Raw genomic sequence first — 24,448 nt, 5'->3', positions numbered from 1 at the left:
TGAAGCTGCAGTGATTGCTCACAGCAAAAGAAGACAGCCCCATGTATGTATACTCGTAACCATGAGAACAGCTCAAGTTCAGTGTTTAACTGACAAGCCTGGTGGGGCTGTTCCAGTTTATGGTTTTCTGCCTAAATTTGCCTTTCCTCAAGTTAAGAGGAATCACTGGTGAGCCCCTGTGATGTTATCTGACACTTTATTAGGTGGTGCAGACTAATTTTTAATTTAATAGACCTGTGTTTCATTCTTTGCTCAAATATTTACAAGTTATAAAACCTTGGGAAGTCACTTGTGACTTAAGTTTCTAACTACCTCACAGGATTGCTGTGAGGATTATATTATGCAGGTAATAAAATTATCCTAGTTCCTGTCACTTAATATATGTCCATTAAATATTAACTAATATCAATAATAAAGCATAACCCTACAGATTAGCTATTAAGGAATGCACTTAGAGGCGCAGTAATTTTGTTCTAAGACACACATCTAGCAAATGTTAAAGCCAGTTTTGAAAACCCAAAGGCAGTAAAACCTGTGCCCTTATAAAAAGCATCTCAATCTTGTTAGTCTTTCCCTTTGCTCCTCCTGCTTCTTCCACTGGTCTTTTAGAGAAGAGAAAACTTATTTCATAGACGCAAGGAATTTAAATGCTGGAACTGAACTCAGAAATCACCAAGCCAAGGGGCAGGCAAGCTGCTTTCAGCAGACAAATCCACTGGATAGTTCTTGCCTGGAACAGTGGGTCAAAAAGGAGGCTATGATGAGAAGGATTTGAAGATTCTGAGAAGGGAAGAAAAAGACAAAACAGTGACAGCTGCCCCGAGGCAGGGCGAGTTGATAAAGGCGTGGAGGGAGGAGGTGGTTTTCAACACAGGTCAGCCAACTTCTACATTATCTGCCATTGCTACACAAGTGTAATATGCTCATTAAACTCATCTAACTCTCAGGGCTCAGTTACAAGTTACAAGTTCACTCTCTACCATGTACTGAGCTCGGTGCATAAGCACTCTCTCAGCTTCCTTCATTACAGGTCCTCCTACTACCCGACATTTCTCATACAATATAAAGTTAGCTCATTAGCACAATTACACCCCATGTGTAATACTAAGACACTTTGATTCTAAGACACTTTGTATATTTTAATACTATATGCGTTTTACAAATTACTTAAGAGTATTTGTTCTATACCTTGATTAGAACAAGACAGTGTAACTGGAAGTGTATATACAGGATGAAAAGAATCCCATGAAAGAGGAGAGAATTAAGTAGAGAAGAAAATGTCTGAGCAAAGTTCCTGCCGAAATACAATACTGATTTGCATTACTTTTTTATATGCAATCCACATCTCAGTAGTCCCACTAGTAACGCTACTGCTAGTCCCTGATAAAGTTAATGCTTACAGTTTTGTCCCAAATGGGCTTTCTATATAACCAAAGCATTTAATTACATGATATCAAGTAAATTTTTATTTGAGGTATCCTAAACAAAGTTTCACTTGAGTCAAAAATGCTTCCTACAAAACCATCTCATATGCTTCCTCCCATCCTTATCTGCTATAGTTCATTTTTAAATTAATGCTTGAGTTTAAAACATGTGATAATGGACTTCTCTAGTTTTTTTCTTCATCCTTCAACATCAGCTGCCACAATTATGTATCTAGTTTCTTGAAATACTAAAGATAACTGTGTATCACTCAAGTATTTTACTTTTTAAAATATTTTAAGAATCTCAAGTATATGGTATATTAAATATTTATGTATTTTAATGTAGTGAAAGTGGGGATACGTGGGGGTTTATAATATATACATAGGGGTGTGTGTGTGTGTGTGTGTGTGTGTGTGTGTGTGTATAAATGTGTATTGCCCCAGGAGATTCTGCACTTGTATGTTTGTGGTGACCCCCAAAACCTCCAGATTTTCAGAACTCCACCGGTGATTCTATTATTTCTTGCCTGAAAAACCACAGAAATAGTGTATTTCAAAATGCTTCCAATATGTATGCCACTATTTAAAGTATGCCCCCCCCCAAAGAAAACAATCTGGGCCATTAATTTTAAATTCTAATTCCAAGAAGTTTTGTTGGATCAAGGTATCTTGCTTTTTAAATTTCCTATTATAAACTACAGCAGTGGTCGGCAAACTCATTAGTCAACAGAGCCAAATATCAACAGTATAACGATTGAAATTTCTTTTGAGAGCCAAATTTTTTAAACTTAAACTAAATAGGTAGTAGGTACATTGTTATTAACTTAATTAAGGTACTCCTAAGCTGGCCTTTGCTAAAAACTCAAGGGGCCAAAGAGCCGCATGTGGCTCGCGAGCCGCAGTTTGCCGACCACTGAACTACTGCGACCGATTTTTTTCTTCAAAAGTGGAAAATATATAATTATCAACTTAAGTTATAGTTTAAAAGATGTTATATAAAACCACAGAACCAATGAAAACATTTATAATTCTCTGCCACACTACAGTATTTATGATTACTCATAATAATGTAGTTTTTATTTTGCCTATCTTAAAAATATAAAGATACGGCTCCCCTCTTCTATATTATGCAAAATATTTAAAAAGAAAAATGTTTGTTTTATTTCTTTGAAAGAGTTAAAAGCCCTTAAAACATTTTATTAATATAGCACCCAATAAAGTAATAATGATGAAGGCACATAAGGTATAATAAAATTTAATTGAATATTAAAATTTTCTTTTTCATTAAAGGTTGTGCCCATCTAAAATACATGCATAAAGCTCAATAATGAATACCACATTTCTTTGATTCTAAGACACTTTTTAATTTTAACATTTCTGAATTAAGGATGGGTTTTATAATCAGTGACATGTCATATTGGAAGCATTTTATTCTGAATGGTGCTTCTTATAATCAATGAAAAATGACACCTTAGACCTGATGAACTGTGTTTATAAAAAAATACTTTTTCCAATTAAAAGAGCAACTTTTTCTTTTTAAATGTAACACAATTGCCCCATACTCCAAACAACCCTAAATGTGGAGCTCCATAAACTATAATCTTTGATACGAGTGAAAAAATGGCCAATATATTTAATGAAGCAACTAAATTATCAGGACAAAAGAAATGACTCTGGTAAGAATATAATAACTTAAATAAGTAACAAATCTTACCAATGAATTATTATATAATTTCCAGAAGTTTAAGCAAGTAATTTTATACTATGCCATCCTCCTATGCTTTCTTAAATATTTGTCTGCCCTATGTATAGACATAAAATTAGAATAAAGGTACATTTCACCTATAATATGCTGCAGATAAAGACTACTTTGCTGTAAAATAAGTTTCTATCTACCATACAAAAGATCAAAGTACACTATATGCATTTATGCTAAGGTCAGAGCCAATGTTTAATGAAATGTTTAAAGACATAAAAACTATTTAAATATTAATGTCTATTAATACTGCAGGCTACTGATACTGCAGAAAGTCATATCATTCTCTCTCTAACAAATCACAAATCAACATTATGGTGTATAATGCCGATACTGCCTGTAGCACTTTAAATCATTTTATTAAAGTAAAGTGGTTAGGTTACTCCTTGTAAATGTCTAGTTGCCAGCATTCTAGTGATAGCACTGTGACCAAAGGCATCAAAAATGTGACAGGGCCTATGTCAAACTTATCAAAAACAATTAACTCTTCTGTGCATCATTTTTTTAAAAACTGAACATAAATATCAATTTTGAAAATTCAGTACAAAAGTGATTAATATCCTTTCACTTAAATATTCAACAAAACAAGTTCACTGGGAGAATAAGTATACATAAATTCTTTTCAGCTACGTTAAGAGCGTCACACATTTCCAAGATAGCTTTCTAGATTCTGTACTGACAAATGACGAGGAAACTTGCACCACCTCCATCTTCCAACCAGTGTAATACCTGCACATAGTTTGTTTTTAAGCTTGCACATGAAGGCCAACAGCGATTTAAAAAGCCTGGGGTTAGAAGCCAGTGAAAAGTCTCACCTTCTTTCCTATTACCTATTCCAAGTGCATGTCATTTAATTTTAATAATGGTAAGTGCAACTAAAGGCATCTGAGAGACACTCCAGTCCATGTCATTTCCTTGAAGACAAGGCAAATCTTTCCCAAACATTAAAATGTTGTGCCTTTGTCAGTTTTCCCTGTTACCCTAAGGAAAAGATTGGAAACCAATTCAAATTATTGAACTGAACTGAGTTACCTTAAAAATAAACACTAGATTCCCCCTCTCACCCACTTTTCCAAATAACAAAATAATGCACTATTTCTATTTCAGAATCTGTAAGAAGAAAAGACTTTCTTTTTGGCCAGGAACAGTAAAGACCTATAGCTCTCTACATCATCAGATACGGTTAGCAAAAACATCCAATTTTAAATAGCTGGTATGATCTTATCATGGGGGTGGGGTTATTGTTGACAAGCCTAACTTAAGACTTCTACATAAATAGAGCAAATGAAGAATTGTTGGGAATGCACAGGAAAGTAGGACCAAATGAAAGCCATCATTAGAAATGAAAAAACACCAATGGTTTTATACACATGTGTATACATATGTAAAACCCAAAGGAGACACAAACAATAAATGAATGAAAATAAAAACAAAAACAAATAACAGAAACCAAGACCAAATTTTTCTGCTATTCAGTTTACCTTGGAGATTAATCTGAACAGTGTAACCAGAGCCTGCAAAATACACGATAGACACTTTGTTCCTGGTATACAAATTAATGTTTTTAAATCCATCAACAACACTATACATTTTGTGCCATTAAGATACTCACGTCAGGCAAGTGACTGGCAAGTACTTTAGTACTAGCACTATCTATGCAGAATAGTAAATATAATGTGAAACAACGCAATGCAAGCAAGCATTTGTATGAAATTTGGGCCCATGCTAAATCTGGCTTCATGATTAATTATATATTTTTTAAATTAGCAAACCGCCAACATATTTCTTTAGATATTTATTTTCCCCTTCATAAAGGCTAAGAGCTGTAACTATAAGCAATGTCAAGTTTATCTAATCCTATTCAGTTTTTAAAAATATTTTATTCTCTGAACTATCAACATCTATATTTCTCTGTATGTGCATGAATACAGACATACAGAGAAACAAAATAACCTACGACTCACACAATATACACTGATTTTATATACAAACTAATGAGACTGCATGGTTTTTATATTAAAGTACATGCTTTTCCACCACAGTTCTTCATTGTTGTTATTAAGAGTAAAAGAAACCTTTTGCAACTAAGCACATGCAGCTAACGATTCAGGGTTTTAAGAATTTGTGGGTTAAAAAAATACAATTCCTAGAACACTGTTATCAAACAAATAAGTTTTATTGGCATCTAAAAACAAAATTCACCCAACATTGAAACGTACTTTAATATTTATGTTGTTGTTTTCTTTTTACTCACTGCAGTATGAGGAACAAATCACAAACACTTACTTTGGAGAAACAGAGACCATAGTGTAGATTTTACAAAATCACTTTTTAAAATCTCTGTATTGTGCTCCTCAAATATCTAGAGCCAGTCTTTGCATAAAATATCACAGCTTTGTCTATTACCTTAAAATTCTGCAGCAGCCTAAAGATATGGATAAGATATACCACGGCTTGCTATTCTGGAATATACCTATTACCATATCCAACCTAATAGTAGTATCTAAAAAATCCTTTCTTCCATAGGAAGTCTCTGACAAGCTGTTATTCATTTCCTTGAAGTTAAAAGAATCTGGGGGCAACATTTATATTTTATCAGAAAAATAAAAAATGTTTACCTATCATGTTCATATTAAGAACAATGTCTATACAAGTCAGTTGTACAATTATTTTAAGAGAAAAGTGAACATGAACATCAGATTAACTTAATTCTGGCAGACGAAAGTGAACAACTACGGTCCGGTCGGCCATTAATCTATTACAGGGAGATGACAACTTTACAAAAGGTATCTTTTTACCTACTGAGTGATGATTATGTCCCCTCAGTTTCTGTGTTTTCTACCACTGGTTCACTTTCTATATCAGCAACTGTGTCACTCTTCTCCTTGTTTATTTCACTTGAAGATGTCAGTTTCTCATAAAGTTCAGGTTCATTCTGTACTGGTAAAGGTGGTGGTTGAGCATGTCTCTCAGCATTTTCACCATTAACCTGAGGCACATTATCACCTTTTCGTTGAGAAGTGGCCCCTTCAAAGAAATCAAAAACCCGAGCATGGGGAGGGGGGACCCAGGTGTTTTGAATTCTATCTCGTCCAAGACGATTTCCATTAATTTCTCTGCAGAAATCAAAATCTCTGTCATCCCTATCCCTCTGCCTCTCCCAGTGTCTTCTGCGGTCATCAAAATCTCTGTGAACTTCTTGAACAAATCCTCTGTTCCAAGGACCACTTCTGGGATCAAATCGATAGCTTCCAGATCGAAATCTCCCTCTTTCTTCATGTAAGCCTTTTGGACCAGCAAAGACAGGTAGAACCCGATGCTCTCTCTCATCAAAATCTCTATGCCCCCATGGCTTCTCTGGAGTAAAGCCAAAGTGGTCTCTTCGACCAAGATGATCCATGCCTGGCCTCACAAGGTTCTCTCTAATATCTACAGGAGGTCTTACAAAATGATCCCTGCCATCTAATGGAGGCCTTCCAGGACCTTCTCTTGGATCTACAGGCCGTCCAATCACATCCCTCACATCCACTGGGGGAGGTCTACTCATGCTTTCCCTGGTTTCTATAGGAGGAAACCTGTAATCTCTATCGCCTTCCTGTTGAATGTTATCATTCCCAAGCGGTATCCTTTTTTCTGGATTAGCAATATTGTCTATACTTTGCCTTCCAGGAATGAGAAAAGGTCTTTCTGGCTGACTGAAAATATCTCCTGGAGGAAAAGGACCACGGGGAGGTGGATGAAGAGCTGAATCAAGCATCGATGGGGGAGGGAGTCCTCGTTGGGGTGGAATTCCAGGCTGCAGCAAAGGAAATCTTGGTCCAGGTGCCTGCGGTATTAGTCCTGGACGTAGGTCTAACATTGGCATTACAGGCATCCTCTGATTAGAGAGATGTAAGGGGGGTAAACTTTGAGGCCCACCGGGTGGCTGTGTTCCCATAGGTCCAGATGTATTTAGAACATTGGGTGGCTGTACTCCTATAAGTCCGGAATTGTTAGGGAGACTGGGGGGTAGTACTCCCATAAGTCCAGAATTACTCGAAACACCGGGTGGTTGTATTCCCAAAATTCCAGAGTTATTTAGCATATTTGGAGGCTGGGCTCCAATAATCCCAGAACCACTGGAAACGTTAGATGGCCGGACTCCAAGCATTTCAGAATTACTTGGTGCATTTGGTCTTTGAACTCCAAGAATCCCAGAATTGTTTGTCACATTTGGCGGCTGTCCTCCTAAAATTGCAGAGCCACTTGGAATATCATTTGGAATCACTAAAATGGAAAGGGGAGAAAAATAAAAAAAAATTATTCTGGTATAAAAAGAAAACTAATGCTATAATTTCCAGCAGTTAGCTTAGAGTTAATCAGCTAAATTCAAAGTATACTAAATACTAAGTAAGAATTATAGCTAAAATTAATACCAGTTATAGTAAAATTTAAATATTAAACATGATCTTTAAGTTAACAAAAATGCCAGGTTTTATACTGATTTGCCACCTTTAAACCACAATTCTTAATATACTAACAGTGGTGCCAAAAAAGAAGAAGAAAAAAAAAAAGACTTGCTGCTTTCAAACACCATATTTATTTCTAGACCTGGCTAAATAATACCTGTCGTAAGTAAGTTATTTATACTTAGTATGTGTTCATTTTTATCGTTTTGTAGGTATTCATATTTTGTGCAATCTTATTTTGATAACACATTAAATCAGTCCCATTAAGCAAAAGAAAAAAATAAGTCGAGGAATGAGGTCTCAATGGAAAGGTGTCAAAATCTATACTATCCTGAACAGAATAACAAAATTTGTTTTTAATATAAATTTTAGGGGACAGTGATCTCTTTTTAAAAATTGCATTTCAATATGTGTGCATTAAACCGGTTACAAATTCATGGCACCTCGGAATTAACCACCAGTATATGGAAGCAGTACTTCTGATTTAATTATGTTTCTGGGGATTTTCATTTTAGTTTTTACCTGATCTGGTGTTTTCACCAGAAGAAATCTGATGGTCTATCAGATGAGGTACTTTTTCTTCAGGCTCTGCTTGTTTAGGGGGAGGATTAAAAACAGCTCCAGCTGGCAGAGTGGAAGGAGCAAGACTGCTGGCAACAGAACCGCCTGGTAAAACAAGGCTACCAAATCCAACCTCTTTCACCGTTTCTGGAGTCATGGATAATGGCGGCTGCACCAAAGCTGTTTAAAGAGTGAGAGACTGTATTTCAGACTTAATTATCTCATCATTCATGTGCTAAGTTAAAATATTAACCATGAATAACAATGGCCTTGCCAAACTTTTAAATGACTCCCTATCCTCTCTCCCCAATTGTTTGGTATGAATGTTCAATTAACAACATACAGTAGGTCCTCACTTAAGGTTGTCGGTAGGTTCTGTGACTTTAAAATGGTGTAACTAACTATAGGCTAGTTGATATAAACAAGTGTTAAGTTCCTAAGGATCTCATAAACATTGTAACCAAACAACATTGAGTGAAACAAAGTTACTCGAGGACCTTCCCTATAGGAATTTTCTTCTGGTCCCTCTATTTCATTTACAATAAAAACTACATTCTTTCATAGCATCCCTGTATTACCTAGCACAGTGTGTATCAAAGGTCTTTCATTGTCAGAAATGGAGCAGCCTGCCCAAGGGGGACTGGTTGAGCATCAACCTATGAACCAAGAGGTCATGGTATGATTCCTGGTCAGAGCACATGCCCAGGTTGCAGGCTTGATCCCTGATAGGGGGTGTGCAGGAGGCAGCCAATCAGTGATTCTCATCATTGATGTTTCAATCACTTCTTTCCCAACCCTCCCTTCCACTCTAAAATCGGTAAAAATGTATTTTTTTAAAAAGAAAATGGAACAAACTAAAGCGCAAAGAGAAAAGTAAATGCAACTGCTTGGAAGCAAACATCCATAATCTGTAAACACTAAAGAAAATGAGGAGAAAGTAGTGGAGGGAAAGGGAGAGAAAGAGGAGAAATAAGAGAAATCCTCTCCAGCTTCAGCTATTGGATAGCACTGGAATTAATACAGAACTAACTCATTACTCTGAAAAAAGGCATTTACAGGAAAGAATTTAGCATCTACATGTACAAACTGTATGTCAAGGTAACTAGATACTCTTAGATAATAAGAGGAAGTTTTTTTTTAATAGAAAAATTCTAGTTAAGCAATACACAAAGAATTATAAAATTCGAAAGATTACCACTTTGAAATTAATGAAGATTAGATTTAAGTAATAGTGATCAATGGATGGAAACCATAGGATGCAAATTTGAGGGAAACATTTTTTAATCACCAGGCTCTAATACTGAATGCTCTGATACATCTTAACATCATTTAAAGTGGGAAAAGAAGGCACTGCATGGCTCCTGATGTGATGCACCCCACCTTTAAGGATTCTCACCAAAAAAGAAGCCAAGTCTTTGGTGCTAAAAACTTCCAATTCATAGGAAATTCAAGGAGATAGAGGGACAAATTCAATACCATAAACAAACAAAAAAAAACAACACACAAATACATCATTTGGAACCTTGCATAACTGTTTCTTTAATCAATCAAATGTTTTAAGAATGTAAAAAGAGCCCAACTGGTGTGGCTCAGTGGCTGAGCATCAACCCATGAACCAAGAGATCACCAGTTTGATTCCCGGTCAGGGCACATACCCGGGTTTCGGGCTCAACCCCCGGTAAGGGGTGTGCAGGAGACAGCCAACTGATTTTTCTCTCTCACATTGATGTTTCCATCTCTCTATCCCTCTCCCTTCCTCTCTCTAAAATCAATAGAAACCTATTTTTTTAAAAAGGAATTAAAAAAGAAAGGGAGGTTTGGGCAGTACTACTCTAGATTAAGATATTTAATACACACACACAAAAATATGATGTAGGGACCCTTCTTTGAATTTTGACTAAAATAAACCAACTATAAAAAGACATTTTGAGACAAGAATGCCAATCTGAACATAGACTGACATTTGATACTGTTAAATTTTTTAGAAATCATTTAACAAAAAAAAAAAAGTGTTTCTAAAAACTTTCATAATAAAAAAGAACAATAATTCAAAAGAATGAGAAACAACACATTAACACTCCATGAATTAAGAAAATCCTAAAACAGAAAACTCACATGTTGGTACTACTGGTGGAATAGTAGGCGGTGGTACAACAGGTGGTGGAACTGGAGGTGGCATGAAACCTACATGGAAAAAAAAAGACCCAAAATAAAACAGCCTAAGAGAAGTTACTTCTTTTAAAGCAATGATTTCAATATTTATAAATCAAATTCTACATCCTTAAAAAAGTCTTTTATTACTACAATCTCGTATTTGTGAATGTATTTTCCATTTTAAAAAGTACTTTTATATATACTACCTTATTTGAGCCTTAGTAAAGTATAGAGTGTGCTAAGGCAATGCAGAGTTCCTCATTAAGAGGAGTCCTGTGCCACTCTCTACAACGCTACAAAATTAAAGATTACAAGCCAGGCAACCTGTTTATATGTTAGCATGGTGACTACCTGGGGAGTTAAACATTGCATTTCAAGCTGCTGATAACATTATATGCAACAATGTCATCTGTAAAAGGTATTTATTTTCCTTAATCTTGGATGTTACTATATTATGTTTTGAGCACTGAAATAAATCTCCAATTTAATATTGGCTGTTTGATGATTTTCAATACTAAATGATCAAACTATAAACCTGTTTCCTTGAATTTTTAAAATACAGAGCTATCATTAAATTCAATTAAAAAACAGTGGCTAAAGAAAAAAAAGATACGTGATTTTCAACAAATGAATGCTCGACAATGACTTTATAAAGTCTGAGCGGTATGGTTTTTGAAATAATCATTTTAAAATATCTATTGAAATTATATTATAATTTTCAAATCACAAATACTAAAAACTTTGACAAAAGTAATTGCCAAATACTTAAAATATACAAAAATAAAATTCTTATTAAAATATGCATCAATTTCAAATAACATAGTAAACTGTAATTTTAAAACTTTATGTCATAAGACAAATAAATTACAAGTATTTTCAGACAATAAATTCATTTTTTGGCCTTATTAGTATTTTTTAGAAACTCTATTCAGGGTCCGACAACTCCTCATGGCGGCGCCTGCTGTTGGGGTGCAGTGGGGCGGTGACTGAGCTGGTGCCTGGCGGCCGTGCGCCGAGCCCGGGCCTGGCCTCCGCGTGGCCCCTGGGCTCTGCACCCCTGATGCTGCTCGGGTGCTGACCCCGCCCGGCCGGGACAATGGTGAAGTATTTCCTGGGCCACAGCGTGCTCTGGAGTTCCTGGGACCAAGTGTTCGCTGCCTTCTGGGAGCGGTACCCGAATCCCTATAGCACACATGTCTTGACGGAAGACATAGTGCACCGGGAGGTGACCCCTGACCAGAAGCTCCTGTCCCGGAGACTCCTGACCAAGACCAACAGGATGCCCCGCTGGGCCGAGCGACTATTTCCTGCCAATGTTGCTCACTCAGTGTACATCCTGGAGGATTCTATTGTGGACCCACAGAACCAGACCATGACCACCTTCACTTGGAACATCAACCACGCCCGGCTGATGGTGGTGGAGGAACGATGTGTTTACTGTGTGAACTCTGATAACAGCGGCTGGACCGAAATCCGCCGGGAAGCTTGGGTCTCCTCTAGCTTATTTGGCGTCTCCAGAGCTGTCCAGGAATTTGGTCTCGCCCGGTTCAAAAGCAATGTGACCAAGTCCATGAAGGGTTTTGAATACATCTTGGCCAAGCTGCAAGGTGAGGCCCCTTCCAAAACCCTTGTTGAGACGGCCAAGGAAGCCACGGCGAGGGCAAAGGAGACGGCACTGGCAGCTACAGAGAAGGCCAAGGACCTTGCCAGCCAGGCAGCCACCAAGAAGCAGCAGCAGCAGCAGCAGTTCGTGTAGCCAGCCCAGACCCTGGTGCGGCAGCACCCCACCCACCTGCTGCACCCCTCTGCCCTCCCCCCTGTATTTTATTATTAAAAGTCACCTTCCAGCCTGATCTACTCTCTGGGAAGTGGGTTGGAAGTGGTATCTGTTTGGCATCTACAATGCATCAGACATGCTATCCATGTCTGGGCCAGGCCTGCTTCTTCCTACATTGGATAGCTGAGGAGAGATTTGCCCAGGGTCACGGACAGCATGCAGGCAAAGAGGTCATAAACACTAGACTGTAAGCTCCATGAGGGCAGGGACCTTTTTGTTCTCTGCTGTGTCCCAAGTATCTGGAACAATATCTAGCTCATAATAGACACTCAATAAATATTTGTTGAATTCAAAAAAAAAAAAAAAAAGAAACTCTATTCAATGGCTAAGAGCTTAAATTACAAAAATCGAAGTATAGTACCTTCTTTGTCATAATAGACAAACAATTCTATGTAAGCAATTACTTATATTTAATATGTGTTATTTAAGTAATCTATAGTTTTTACCTAGAAACACTGCTTTCAAGAACTTTTGTTTATCAATAATTAGGTCAAAAATGTATTACGAATTCAATTAGCATTTTAAGATATTATTTCTAATGTCAAAATGGAAACCCTAATGATTTTTTGGAGAACAATCTATATAATTTAATGTACACTTTCCAATGAATAATAACTATAAAGAGCTAATATATAACAATTTCACCATAAATATTAAATTATTTTAAGAGCACTTCAATGATTTTAAAGGATTCCATTTCTTCTCTGTCAATGCTTAATGTGTGGTCCCCAACAAAAATTGCCCAGCAATTTGTGCTTTAACATACCCTCCAAGTGATTCCAACATGCTAACATTTAAAAAATCACTGCACTATATAGTCTTTTAACCTGGAAAAAGAAATGATATTCTAAATAGATTTTCATTAATAAGACAAAAACTCCTTACCAGGAGGTGGTTGTGAAGGGTTAAAACTTGCTCGTAGAAAAGGAGGTGGAGGTATTGGACTGAATCCAGGAGGAGGAACCGGCATTGACACAGGAAATGCTGGTGGGACTAAACTAACTGTAGGCACAGCTGGTGCTACTGGAATCTTTGTGGATAGAAAATAAAAAGTCCATAAATCATTTTATCCATCTGCAATGATTACATCTTGGAACACCTAAAGGTAAATTATTTCTATTTCTTGTTTAGGAAGGTAACAAATACCATTATATTAAGCTGCTTTGTTCCTTTCCTTTTTGAATACTTGTAAAAGTCAGTCTACTTGGGGTAAAAGCAAGGCACTAGTTTTCAACCGATGGTGTATGCGGAGATTGTGAAATCCACCTTATATTCAAGTGATATAAAGTAATGGCACCTATATGAATAGTGAACATAAGGCTCAATTTTAAATTGCCATCTCCCAGTAAGTTTATAGTACCTAACTTTGCTATGCAACCTAGGATACATGTCAATAACAGCTTTAAAATTACTCCAATTTCTCATAAGTTTATTTTCTACTCCTAGCATAAATACCTTGTACTCATCCTAGATGCAATAATCCCCAAATATTTATCTGCAGTATAGCCATACCGCTCTTCTAAATTCCTATTATATCAATAGTCTATTCAACATCTTAACTTTTCATATGCACAAAACTTAACTTCCAATTGTCCTTCCCCAAAAACACGCTTTCCACAGTCTTTCCCATTCTCAGATAGAAGTAACTCCATCTTTCCAATTTCTCATACCAAAAACCTTCCCTCTGCTCTTTCTCACAACTCAAATCTAACTGTGCCATGAGGTTCCATTGGTGATAACATCAAAATACACCTAGCATCTGACTACTTCTCATTCCCTCCACTGCTATCAGTCTAATCTAAGCCATCATCATCTCTCACTGGGATTGCTCTGTCTTTTCACTGGTCTCCCTGCTTAATGCCCACTAGTCCATTCTCAAAATAGTAGCCAGCACAATCCTTTAAAACTTTAAGGCAGGTCAAGTCACTTCTTCCTTCAAAATCCTCCAAAGGATCCACATCCCAGCTTGAAAACCAAAGTCTTTCTAGAGGTCTCGTTTCTACTAGTCCAGCCTACTTGCTATTCCTCACACACACCAAGCATGCGCCTTTTCCTTGGATAGCCAAATGGTTATTATTTAAGACTGTGGCAACGACTCAAGCTAATCATCCTTCACTACCTTTTTCCTTCCATAGTATCTCATAAACTTACTTATTTTATATTTTCTGTCTCCCTTCTGGAGAACAAAAGCTCTGTTAAGGGCAGGGATTTGTGGTTTTTGTTGTTGTTTTTTTTCAGTGAGGTATCCCAATCTCAAGTGCCTAAAACAATAAATGCCACAGAGCAGGCAATCAGTAACCATCTGTTCTATAAATAAGTATTTAAATATGAATTAGATCATTTCTAAAAAATCTTTTTAAAAAAGTGTTTGTGTAAACTCTTATTTGTTGCATTTTGGACAATTTCCTCCAGGTTTTATAAAGTAAGTACATGAGTAAAAACAGAAACGTAAAACACCACATTCAGCAACAAAAACACCCAGCACTAACCTGTAACACAGCAACAGGTGGAGGAAAAACCTCTGCCTGGGTTGTGACCACTGTTTCCTTTTCAACGGGAGGTGGGCTCTGAGTTGTCTGGACCGTCTCTTTAACAGGTTCTGAGCTTTTCACAGTTTCCCATTCTAAACAAAATATTTGAAATTGATTTCCTCTAGATAAGTGCAACTTTTCATTTTATTTCTATGTATACACTTACTTCTTGCTTGCCTAAGTCCTTCATCTACCTTGGCACATCTATCTTTAAGATGGGTCCATAGCTATAGGTGCCAATTTAGGTTTCGCCCAGATAAATCTAATTAGGATACTAAGGACGAGTCCAAAGAAGCATGACACGAGATACAAATGAAAGACAACAAAAATATTTGGTCTAAGAAAACACTTAGAAGGGATATAATACATAGGTATCGCAAAGGCGGTTTGACATAAGAGGAACCAACCTTATTCTATATTTTGTCACAAGGGAAAAACCAACAAGTACTAACCCAGTACCGAAAATTCTTTCTGAAAATACAGCGATCCAAACATAGAATGGTCTAATGGTTCCTCCAATGATTCTCCACCTCCCTCAGAGTAAGGATCAAAGTCATTATAATGACTAATAAGACTACAGGAGGTCACCCCTCTGTATCTCTCTGACTTCATCTCCTACTACGCACTCCTCACTTACTGTGCTCAAGCCATACTGGTCTCCTGATCTCTGAACAGGCTTTGCTGTTCCTCTGTACGGAATGCGTTCCCCAGATAGCTGCACATCTCACCCCTTCAACTATCACCCTCTCCGATAAAAACTGCATTAGCTCCACAAGTAGACTGCCTAGCCCCCCTTATTTGATTTTTCTTCTTAAAACTTAGAAACATAGAAATACTGTATAGTTTATCTCTTTTGTTCATGATCTATCTTTCCACTAGATTCTAGTGACTAGAACATGGGTGGACAAATTTTTCCTATACTAAAGTGGTGGGGAGAAAAAAGTCATATAAAATAGATAAACTTAAGTGAGCATGGCTGTGTTTCAGTACAACTTTATTTACAGACGAGGCTGCCGACAAGATTGGGCCCAGGGACTATAGGTTATCAACCCCTATACTACAATGTGCACTGCATGAAATAGTTTTGTCTGTCTGTCTTACTGCTATAATCCCAGTTCCTAAAATTATGCCTGGCACACAGCAGGAACTAAAATATTTAGTAAATGAATAAATGTTCTGGAGGAACATCTATCAAGAAGTAAAAGGAGAAAATGGCAAGAAGAAAACAACTGAAAAAGTGACTGAATATATGAGTTGGCCTGAGAACAAAAGTATTCTAAAAATTAGCTAATTATGCTACAAAGATGTGAAGCAATAACATACATATCATATTTCAATTACTTTAAGATTTCTTACTGGTTATAATTGCTAATCATTTTTTAAAATAAAAAGACAAGGCTTTTAAAAGAGCAAGTCAGACGATCATTTGGTTATAAGCAAATGATCTCTGCCATAAAATACAAAGTATGGGCACATAAGCATTCTCAAATTACAGAAATATGAACCATTCTCAACATGGACACTAACCAAAATAATCTAGGAAGTTTTTCAAAGAAGCTTATGAAATCTCTAGTTCTCATTTAAACTCAAGGAATTAAAATATTTAGTTTTAAAAAAAACCTCCATATACACAATATATAACTCTTTGTTTTGAAGAGGAAAACTTTGTTAAAGACACTAAAAATGCTACATTTGTAGACTTCTAAAATACTGTCTTCTCTATACTCTGACACTTAATGAAATAGAACCCATGAAACATATACATTGAACATAGTAGTGTTTCATATTTTTTCTCTTTTTGGAAGAAAGAAGCCAGGAAATAGAATAAAAACACAATTCACCCTATCATGAAAAACTCTTACCAATTACAAACGTTTAAGTGTGCTTTTTAAATAATAAAACTACCTTTAGGTTCTTACCAGTATTTACAGTTTCTTGGTCAATCATGCCTCCTTCTGCAAAACCTTCCAAGTCATCCACTTTAACTTTTTCCCATGGTATGTATGTAACTCCAAGGTCCACATCCCAGAACTGTTTGTATTCTGTTTTTACACCTTTGTTTAAAGCCCAAGCAATCTATCAGGAATTAGGAGAGGAAAAAGAAAGCTTATCAATACTGTAAAAACTGGGCAAAACATTTAAAAAAATGTGGACATTGTAAATAGAAATAAAATTAGTTTAAAAATCAGCTGGACAGGCACAGCATCACTACGAGAGAACAGCAGCCAGGAAAAGTTTCCCATGTTCCGTTTTTGTTTGTAAAATAAAAACTGCATTAGATTGGATACTTCCACTTCTTACTATAACTTTAAAACAACACATTTCCAGGAACAATATCCAAAACTACTTTTCACCATAAAAAATGCCAAGCTACATTATCGATAATTAGAATAATTCTTATAATTTAAACAAAAACTTGGTACTCCAGAAAAGAGACCAGTGACCCTGGAATTTACAGGAAACTCTCTGCCATAGAATGACAAAGCATGGGCACATTAACTCCATTGAAAGCAGTTATGTTAAAGTTTTTAATTCAGTTACAGAAACTGATGGAATAAATCATCTCCAAATCGAAGAAGTGTAAATTAGTTATAAGAAGTAAAAATGGAAAAATACATAATAATTACTCAGTTTAAAGATTAAAGGAAGATAAAAATAAAACCTTCATAAGGGTCTGGGTTGTATGAAATAGGCTAAAAAGGAGAAATAATAGAAATTGACTAAAGCTTTGTATTAATCTGTCTATATCTAATTCTGTACTCAATAATACTAATAAATTTCTGTCGCATTTTGCCCATTAACATTTTAAAAAATGAATTAAATACGGAAATATTCTAATAATCCAATAAAACAAAAGCATGTGTCCCCTTACCCCAATCTCACCTTAATGACCTTGGACCCAATTTTGTATGATCCAGAACTAAGCTTCTGAAGAGCCCGAAATGCATCTTGTCGATGAACCATGCAGACATAAGCACAGCCCCTGGGAGGAATCATCTATTAAAAAAAATGTTTCCTTTAGAAGGATATAAGGAGGGCAATTCATTCTGGCATTTTATGGTTTTAATGAAAAAGAACATTAACTACTGATGAATACTGAATCATTTTCCCTTTTCCTCCTCCAGCTATCTGTTTATTGTTTCAATTCATGTACAACTAATTACTTAGTTTAAAACAAAAAACAAAATCCAAAACCTAGTTGGTCTCACTCTAAGCCATAATGGATGCGAAATCTTAAATAATCACGTATCAATCAATGTGTATCTAATACACAATAAAGAACTATTTAAAAAAGTATACAAACATGCATACAATGCCACTAGATAAAAGGAAAATAATATTGTATGGCCAACATATTTGAAAGCATACAATTTATTCACAGTATTATTTCAATTTTTCCAAATAATAGTGAGTGATGTGTGAAGAATTGTTTGGGGTATCTTAACCTTAGTACAAAGTCTATAAACTATAATAAGTGATAAAACTACAGCTTTGGAAGTTACACAACGTAATTTTGGCCAAGTATTTCTGGAAGTGGGTTTTAAAATGAATAGAAAAATAGCCTCATTGTAAAGATCTGAGACTTTTATTTACAAAGCATTTAATTATTCAATAGACTACCAGATCATAAAATTATCCTTAATGTATTAATTCAGAAAAAAACAGAGCCTTTCAGTTGCTTTTGAAGAACTCAAAAGGCATTCTATCCCCTTATCATTACCCAATATCTCATCAACTCTATTTGTTAAAAATAAAAACCTTTCCCTCAGTCTTGCTAACTAACTCTTCAAGCTACTGTCATTTTTAAAAAATATATTTTATTGATTTTTTACAGAGAGGAAGGGAGAGGGATAAGAGTTAGAAACATCGATGAGAGAGAAACATCGATCAGCTGCCTCCTGCACACGTCCTATTGGGGCTGTGCCCGCAAACAAGGTACATGCCCTTGACTGGAATCGAACCTGGGACCCTTGAGTCCACAGGCTAACTGACGCTCTATCAACTGAGCCAAACCGGTTAGGGCCAAGCTACTGTCATTATAATACCAAACCTTTCAAAAGTGAAGTCTACCTAACTCCTTACATACTTCTTCAAATCTTATGATATAGACCCAACTCCTTACCAACCAATTGAAAATATTTTTTTCAAACTCTCAAATAACCTACTAAATGCTAAACCTAACGAACTTTTCTTGGTCCTCAAAGGTCTTCTAAGTCTTACATCAATTTTTCAAATCCAGGATTTTATCACCAGTATACATAAATAACTTAGTGCCTATTAGTTGTAAGTACTATGCTTTTCCCCCCACATAAAGTATTTTATTATTTATGTGCACAATAAAATAGCCCCACAAATATTTATTTTGTCTCTATTATATGCAAAGCTCTGTTCTTGACACTGTGGGAAATGCAAATAAAATAAGATAGGACCCTGACCTCCTGCAAGTTCAGTCTGGGAAAGACAAGAGGCACATGTAGAGCTACTGGGCAAGTCCCAGCTGGCACCTGAGGTGCAAATGAAGTGTAAAGACAATGGTCTAGTGGATTCCAGAGGAAGGGTCCCCACTTATGGTAGTTATGGAAGGCTTCTGAGAAGTAAACTTTCTTCTGGGCTCAACCTGGGAAGATACGCCAGGGCAGAGGACCCAGTTGCTCTCGCTGGCATCACGTGGACATGATGGCTTTTTCCATGTAGCTCATGTTTATGATCTCTTCTTCCTAAGGGTTTTCATTCTCTCATTGGAGTCTTGGCCCATTTTATTTCATTTCATTTACAATTCTGTAGTTCAGGTGTGTAGTTCTGGGCTAGCTGGTTCATCCTATGGTCAGCTGGAGCTCCATTCAAATGGGGCAGGTCAGCAGACGTGTTGGTGCAAGAGCCATCAGCTACACAGCCTGTCCCAGCTCCCTGCGTCTCGCCTCCTCCAGAAGACTAGCCCAGGCTTCATCACGTGGTAATTTTAGTATCATGCATTTAAGTGGTAATACAGGAGAGGGTGGCGACAAGGCAAGCTAATGCCCAAATGACTGTGGTACAAGAAAGACTACAAATGTCACAAAAAGGTGAAAATCCAAAATGCTAACTTGGATTCAGGATCTATTCAGAACACTGACGCGTGGCTTTGTAGTACTTTGATAAAATTCTAAAGATACTGATCATGGGCACCCCTATTTTTTCAAATGTCAACACATTTCTGATACACTGCTATGGCTGAGAACCACCAGTTTGAGGGTAGGAAAAAATGAGAAAAACATTTATAGATTAGATGATCATGGATTCTGAATGATAGCTTTGTTTTGACAGGTGAAATTTAAAAAGTCTACAGCACTCCCATGGTGTAGAAAGACAAATTTGAAATAGCTAAGTTGAAACACTCAACCAATCACCTATTTATTAACCAATCACCAATTTATTTTCTTTATAACTCGGGCTAATAATTTAGTTTTTTCACTGGTAAATTAAAGATATTTGAATTTCTGCCCAGCCAGCATGTCTCAGTGGTTGAACATCAACCTATGAACCATGAGGTCATAGTTCGATTCCTGGTCAGGGCATATGCCTGGGTTGCCGGCTCGACCCCCATTGGGGGATGTGAAGGAGGCAATCAACCAATGATTCTCTCGCATCATTGATGTTTCTCTCTCTCCCCCTCTATCCCTTCCTCTCTGAAATCAGTAAAAATATTTTTTAAATATATATATACATACATATATATTTGAATGTCTTAACCAGATTCTTGTGAGGCTCTAATCAGATCTTACATACTTGAAGGTAAAATACTAAATGACCAAATTCAATTCAAATAAAGAATGCTATTATAAATATGAAAAGTTTCAACATATAACAAATGTTGCGATCTAACACTAGAAAGGAAAATCAGTCAATTTTCCAGCAAATAATGATAAAAGGTCCAATAAACAGAGTATAACAGTAAATAAAATCATAGGGTTAATTAACTGTACGTGTATTAAAAAACTATAAAACATTTCATTACTTAGTTCTGGTCCCAGGAACAACAGCCCTTCAGGAAGAAGAAACTACTCAAAGAAGATTGGGCGGGGCAAAACCACTGAACGAATCCAGTTGAGGAGTTAAAGAGTGAAGCTCAAGTGACTGGAGATGCCCTGGCCACACAGGCTTTCTTGTCTAAGGTTGGCTTTGAGAGGAAGAGACAAAGAAGGGGAAGGGAGGAAAGAAGAGGATGACAAAAGACTGGGACCTCAAAGTCCAGCTGTGTCCCCACACTACCTGTGCGCTCATGTGCAGGTGGATTACAATTCTGTGGACTCGGTTTCTTTTTTATAAAAATAAATTAAACTAGATCACACTAGTTCCTGCTGCTAACTCAAAATTCAATGTTTTTAGGGATCAAGTGTTAGACTACTATAAAACTCCAAAGAATTTTTGTTAGAATTCCATTTTAAAAATTAATTAAGCAAGATGATAAACAGCAGTAGAATGTATACAGAAATGATGAAAGTTGAACAATCCTTATAAAGATATGTATAAGCAGATACAATTAAGTTAATTAGAAACCAAAGTGACTCTCTGTATGAGTGAAAACTCTATTCTTTTTTTTAACCTTAAACTGTTATTTAAAAACTGATACTTACATTAATGGATTCAATTTGTCCAAACTCTTCAAACAGGTTGGTTAAATCCTGCTGTGTTGCCTTCTTGTCCACCTGACCAACCCAGAGGGTAGTGCTGCACACTGTCCAGAAAAAAGAGGCAAATGACCTAAGTCACGTAGACAGTTCCTTTTTTTAAGGAGCTGAGTAGCTCTACTAACAATAACATTAAAATTTAAGACAGCATATTTAAAATACATGTTTACTGACATTTTTATCTTTTCTATTTAAAATCAACTAAAATCCTAGGTATCTATCCATTTGCACCTATGCCAAGCCAACCTCTATCATGTCACCTGTCCTCAAGCGTGGCTGCATACTTGAATCACTTTGGGTACCTGGATCCCACTGTAAAGATGATGAATAGTATGGAGTATGACATAGTGGAAGTTGGGAGTTTTAAAATACCACGGGTAATTCTAACGTGCAACCAAGTTTCAAAACACTTTTCATTGCAATCTTGTGTACCTTTCAAGTATTTTTTTAAAATGTGCATTTATTTCATTTCAGAGAGGAATAGAGAGATGGAAACATCAATGAGAGAGAGAATCATCAATTGACTGCCTCCTGCACACCTCCCACCGGGGCTAGAGCTGTTCACAGGCTAACACTCCTGGTTCATAGGTCGACGCTCAACCAGTGAGCCACACTGGCCGGACTAAAGTATTTTTCTGTGCTGGAAAGTTTAAATGGATGTTTGTCCCTAATTAACATTTAAATCTCAAAACTGTATCCTATCCTTAAGGAAATAATAATTTCCATGAAAATATGAAGAGCAAAAGACTGAATTAGAACTCCTTAACTATTACAATAAAAGACTTGGAAGCCACTACCAATTAATAAACAAATGTTACACATGAGACATCTTGTCTACTTTTAGCTGTACTGTTCATGCCTCCATGAATTATCTCCTTTTCCTGAACATCTTTTTCTTTACTTTAAAGCAAAAATGAGTCTCCCCCATTCCATGAGGAGACACTTGATTCCTAGAATGCTACTGTGTGTTGATATTTCATATCCTCTGACTATTCATAAAAATGCTTGTGTTCTAAGGACCAACGGCAGGGGAAAACTACTGCCTATGTTTAAAATGTGTTGGGACCACATAAAATTAATATTGCTTCCGAGAAGGAGAGATTTGAGATTTTTTAAAAGAGACATCCTTCTCATCATACTTCATGTGCTTTCTGTTTTGTTTTTATTGTGTTTACCCGTGAAAAAAAACAGCAATAGAAAATAAATTCTATAGTCAAAACTATGTAAATGGTGGTAGCAACATGACAAATTAGGCAAGGAACTACATGAAAGACACACCAGGTAAAAGCCATATCCTAAAACTGGAGATTCTGAATGCCTTAAATGTAATCATGGGAAGAGGCATGGTAGAGATTTTATGGTCACACCTTCGGCTCCCTTAGAGTCCCTTACCTTAAGAGATAAATAGAAACTTTCAGAGTGAGTTAGAGCAACATTAGATTAACACTGCCTCTCATAATCAGATTAAGATCCTGGCAAAATAGCCAAAGATTGCTGAAAGTGCCAGAACTTAGTAAGCAGGTGGCTACTGCCTTTAATTAGAAGCCTGAATTTCCAAGATGCTTCAGCAGTACTACAAGTTATACCAATTATTTATCTATTTCCAAGACAGAAAGAATATATTTGGAGACCTCTGGAAATCAGATCACCTGACCCATGTTTAGCTCTTTGCAAATAAAGACAATTTGTTCAATTTTATGTAATTTGCCCATCTGCAGTCTGCTGGTTCACCTTAGAAGTTATATATCCCACTAAGAACCCTTTAGGCAAATTCGGCACTAATTACAACTTATTTTCCTGTACCTCACATTCCTACTACGTGAACCCTCCTCTAGCCCTCTCCTAAAATAAACTCCCATTACTATCAAATTTGTTCTAATCATACATTATAGATTAACATATAGAGGAGGCAAAGTTTATACAATTGGAATGTCTCCAATACTATATTTCAGTAAGTTTATAATTAGCTTTAAAGTTTGCATGCTTCCTACAATAATTACTCCTACAGACCTGGTGGTTAACTGGTTAGAACACGAATGCACAGAAGTCACGGTGTTCATGTAAAGACACTACGCCTGGTCCACTTTATATATCATTAGTCAAGTCTTATATTTAGTAACTTGCATTAAAAAAAAAAAATTTTCGGCCAAGCAGGTGTAGCTCAGTGGTTGAGCGTCAAGCTATGAACCAGGAGGTCACAGTTCGATTCCCTCAGGGCACATGCCCAGGTTGTGGGCTCGATCCCCAGTAGGGGGTGTGCAGGAGGCAGCCAATTGATGATTCTCTCTCATCACTGATGTTTCTATCTCTCTCCCACTCCCTTCCTCTCTCTGAAATCAATAAAAACATATTTAAAAAAAATTTTAACTCTCAACGACATTAGTATTTGAGTAGAAACTGTTATTCCTTTCCCTTTTCTTCCCTATCACATTACAAAAGCCAAGGATAAAATTATTCATTTACCAAATTCTCAGTAAGATTTAGAGGCTCTGTAGCAGATAACTCTTTTCTTAGTATCTGTTGACACCAAAGTTTGTAAAAGTGTGTTGTCACTTACCACTTAATGTTTTAGACCGAATTGGAGGTAACCCCTTCTTCTGTCGCTCCTTCTCCCTTTCTCTAGCTCTTCTCTCACTGGAGTATGAACGTGATGATTTCCTCTTTCTCTCTCTTGAGCGCGAGCGTGATCGCTTTCTGTGTTTACGCTTTCGAGATCCAGACCGTGACCTAGACCTTCGTTTTCTTGGTGATCTAAAAAAAAAAATCTTATTTTACTACTAATGACAATGTTCTTCTTATATTAAATTTCTTACTTCGGAGAGGAAAAAAAAGGTTGTTTTATATTTATCTACCTCTTAAAAAATGTAACTATAATCAAGTATCAAATATGCATTTTCTCAAATCTTTATACTACTTAGGTACAGATGAGTCATAAATATTTGTTTTCAATAGTTCTTACTGAGTCTGGGTTATTATCCACAACTATGAAGAACAGGAAAATGAGACCCCATAAGGGCCTCACTTTCTCTTAGTGTTCCAATTTACTTTTCCAAAGAGTCACAAACAGGG

General features: G+C 36.5%; 2 protein-coding genes across 4 annotated transcripts in view; one reads left to right on the top strand and one right to left on the bottom strand.

Annotated features, from left to right (window-relative positions):
- Positions 1-5,337: 5,337 nt before the first annotated feature.
- SCAF8 (SR-related CTD associated factor 8) overlaps positions 5,338-24,448 on the bottom strand; it is a 68,874-nt gene continuing 49,763 nt past the window's right edge. The window contains exons 12-20 of one of the 2 annotated variants that reach the window (XM_054722136.1): positions 23,937-24,130; positions 21,326-21,426; positions 17,595-17,708; positions 16,631-16,787; positions 14,670-14,803; positions 13,066-13,210; positions 10,305-10,373; positions 8,151-8,369; positions 5,338-7,446 (exon numbers count right to left, since the gene is read on the bottom strand). In XM_054722136.1, coding sequence (XP_054578111.1) covers positions 5,993-7,446; positions 8,151-8,369; positions 10,305-10,373; positions 13,066-13,210; positions 14,670-14,803; positions 16,631-16,787; positions 17,595-17,708; positions 21,326-21,426; positions 23,937-24,130 — 2,587 coding nt within the window. In that variant the 3' untranslated portion in view covers positions 5,338-5,992. Of the gene's footprint in view, positions 7,447-8,150; positions 8,370-10,304; positions 10,374-13,065; positions 13,211-14,669; positions 14,804-16,630; positions 16,788-17,594; positions 17,709-21,325; positions 21,427-23,936; positions 24,131-24,448 lie in introns of those variants that run through there. The other variant, XM_054722137.1, reaches the window with a different exon arrangement.
- On the top strand, positions 11,285-12,190 carry LOC114227435 (PRELI domain-containing protein 1, mitochondrial-like). 2 transcript variants are annotated; one of them, XM_054722141.1, is made up of 2 exons: positions 11,285-11,757; positions 11,872-12,190. In XM_054722141.1, exons 1-2 carry the CDS (start codon positions 11,440-11,442, stop codon positions 12,097-12,099), a joined length of 546 nt encoding a protein of 181 aa, XP_054578116.1. In that variant the 5' UTR covers positions 11,285-11,439; the 3' UTR covers positions 12,100-12,190. The 2 variants fall into 2 exon arrangements, with proteins under 2 accessions (XP_054578116.1, XP_054578115.1); XM_054722140.1 differs by having other exon boundaries at positions 11,285-12,190.

The sequence above is a fragment of the Eptesicus fuscus genome, chromosome 10 (assembly GCF_027574615.1).
Source record: "Eptesicus fuscus isolate TK198812 chromosome 10, DD_ASM_mEF_20220401, whole genome shotgun sequence".
Classification (NCBI taxonomy): domain Eukaryota; kingdom Metazoa; phylum Chordata; class Mammalia; order Chiroptera; family Vespertilionidae; genus Eptesicus; species Eptesicus fuscus.
This window is presented reverse-complemented; position numbering and strand designations above follow the sequence as displayed.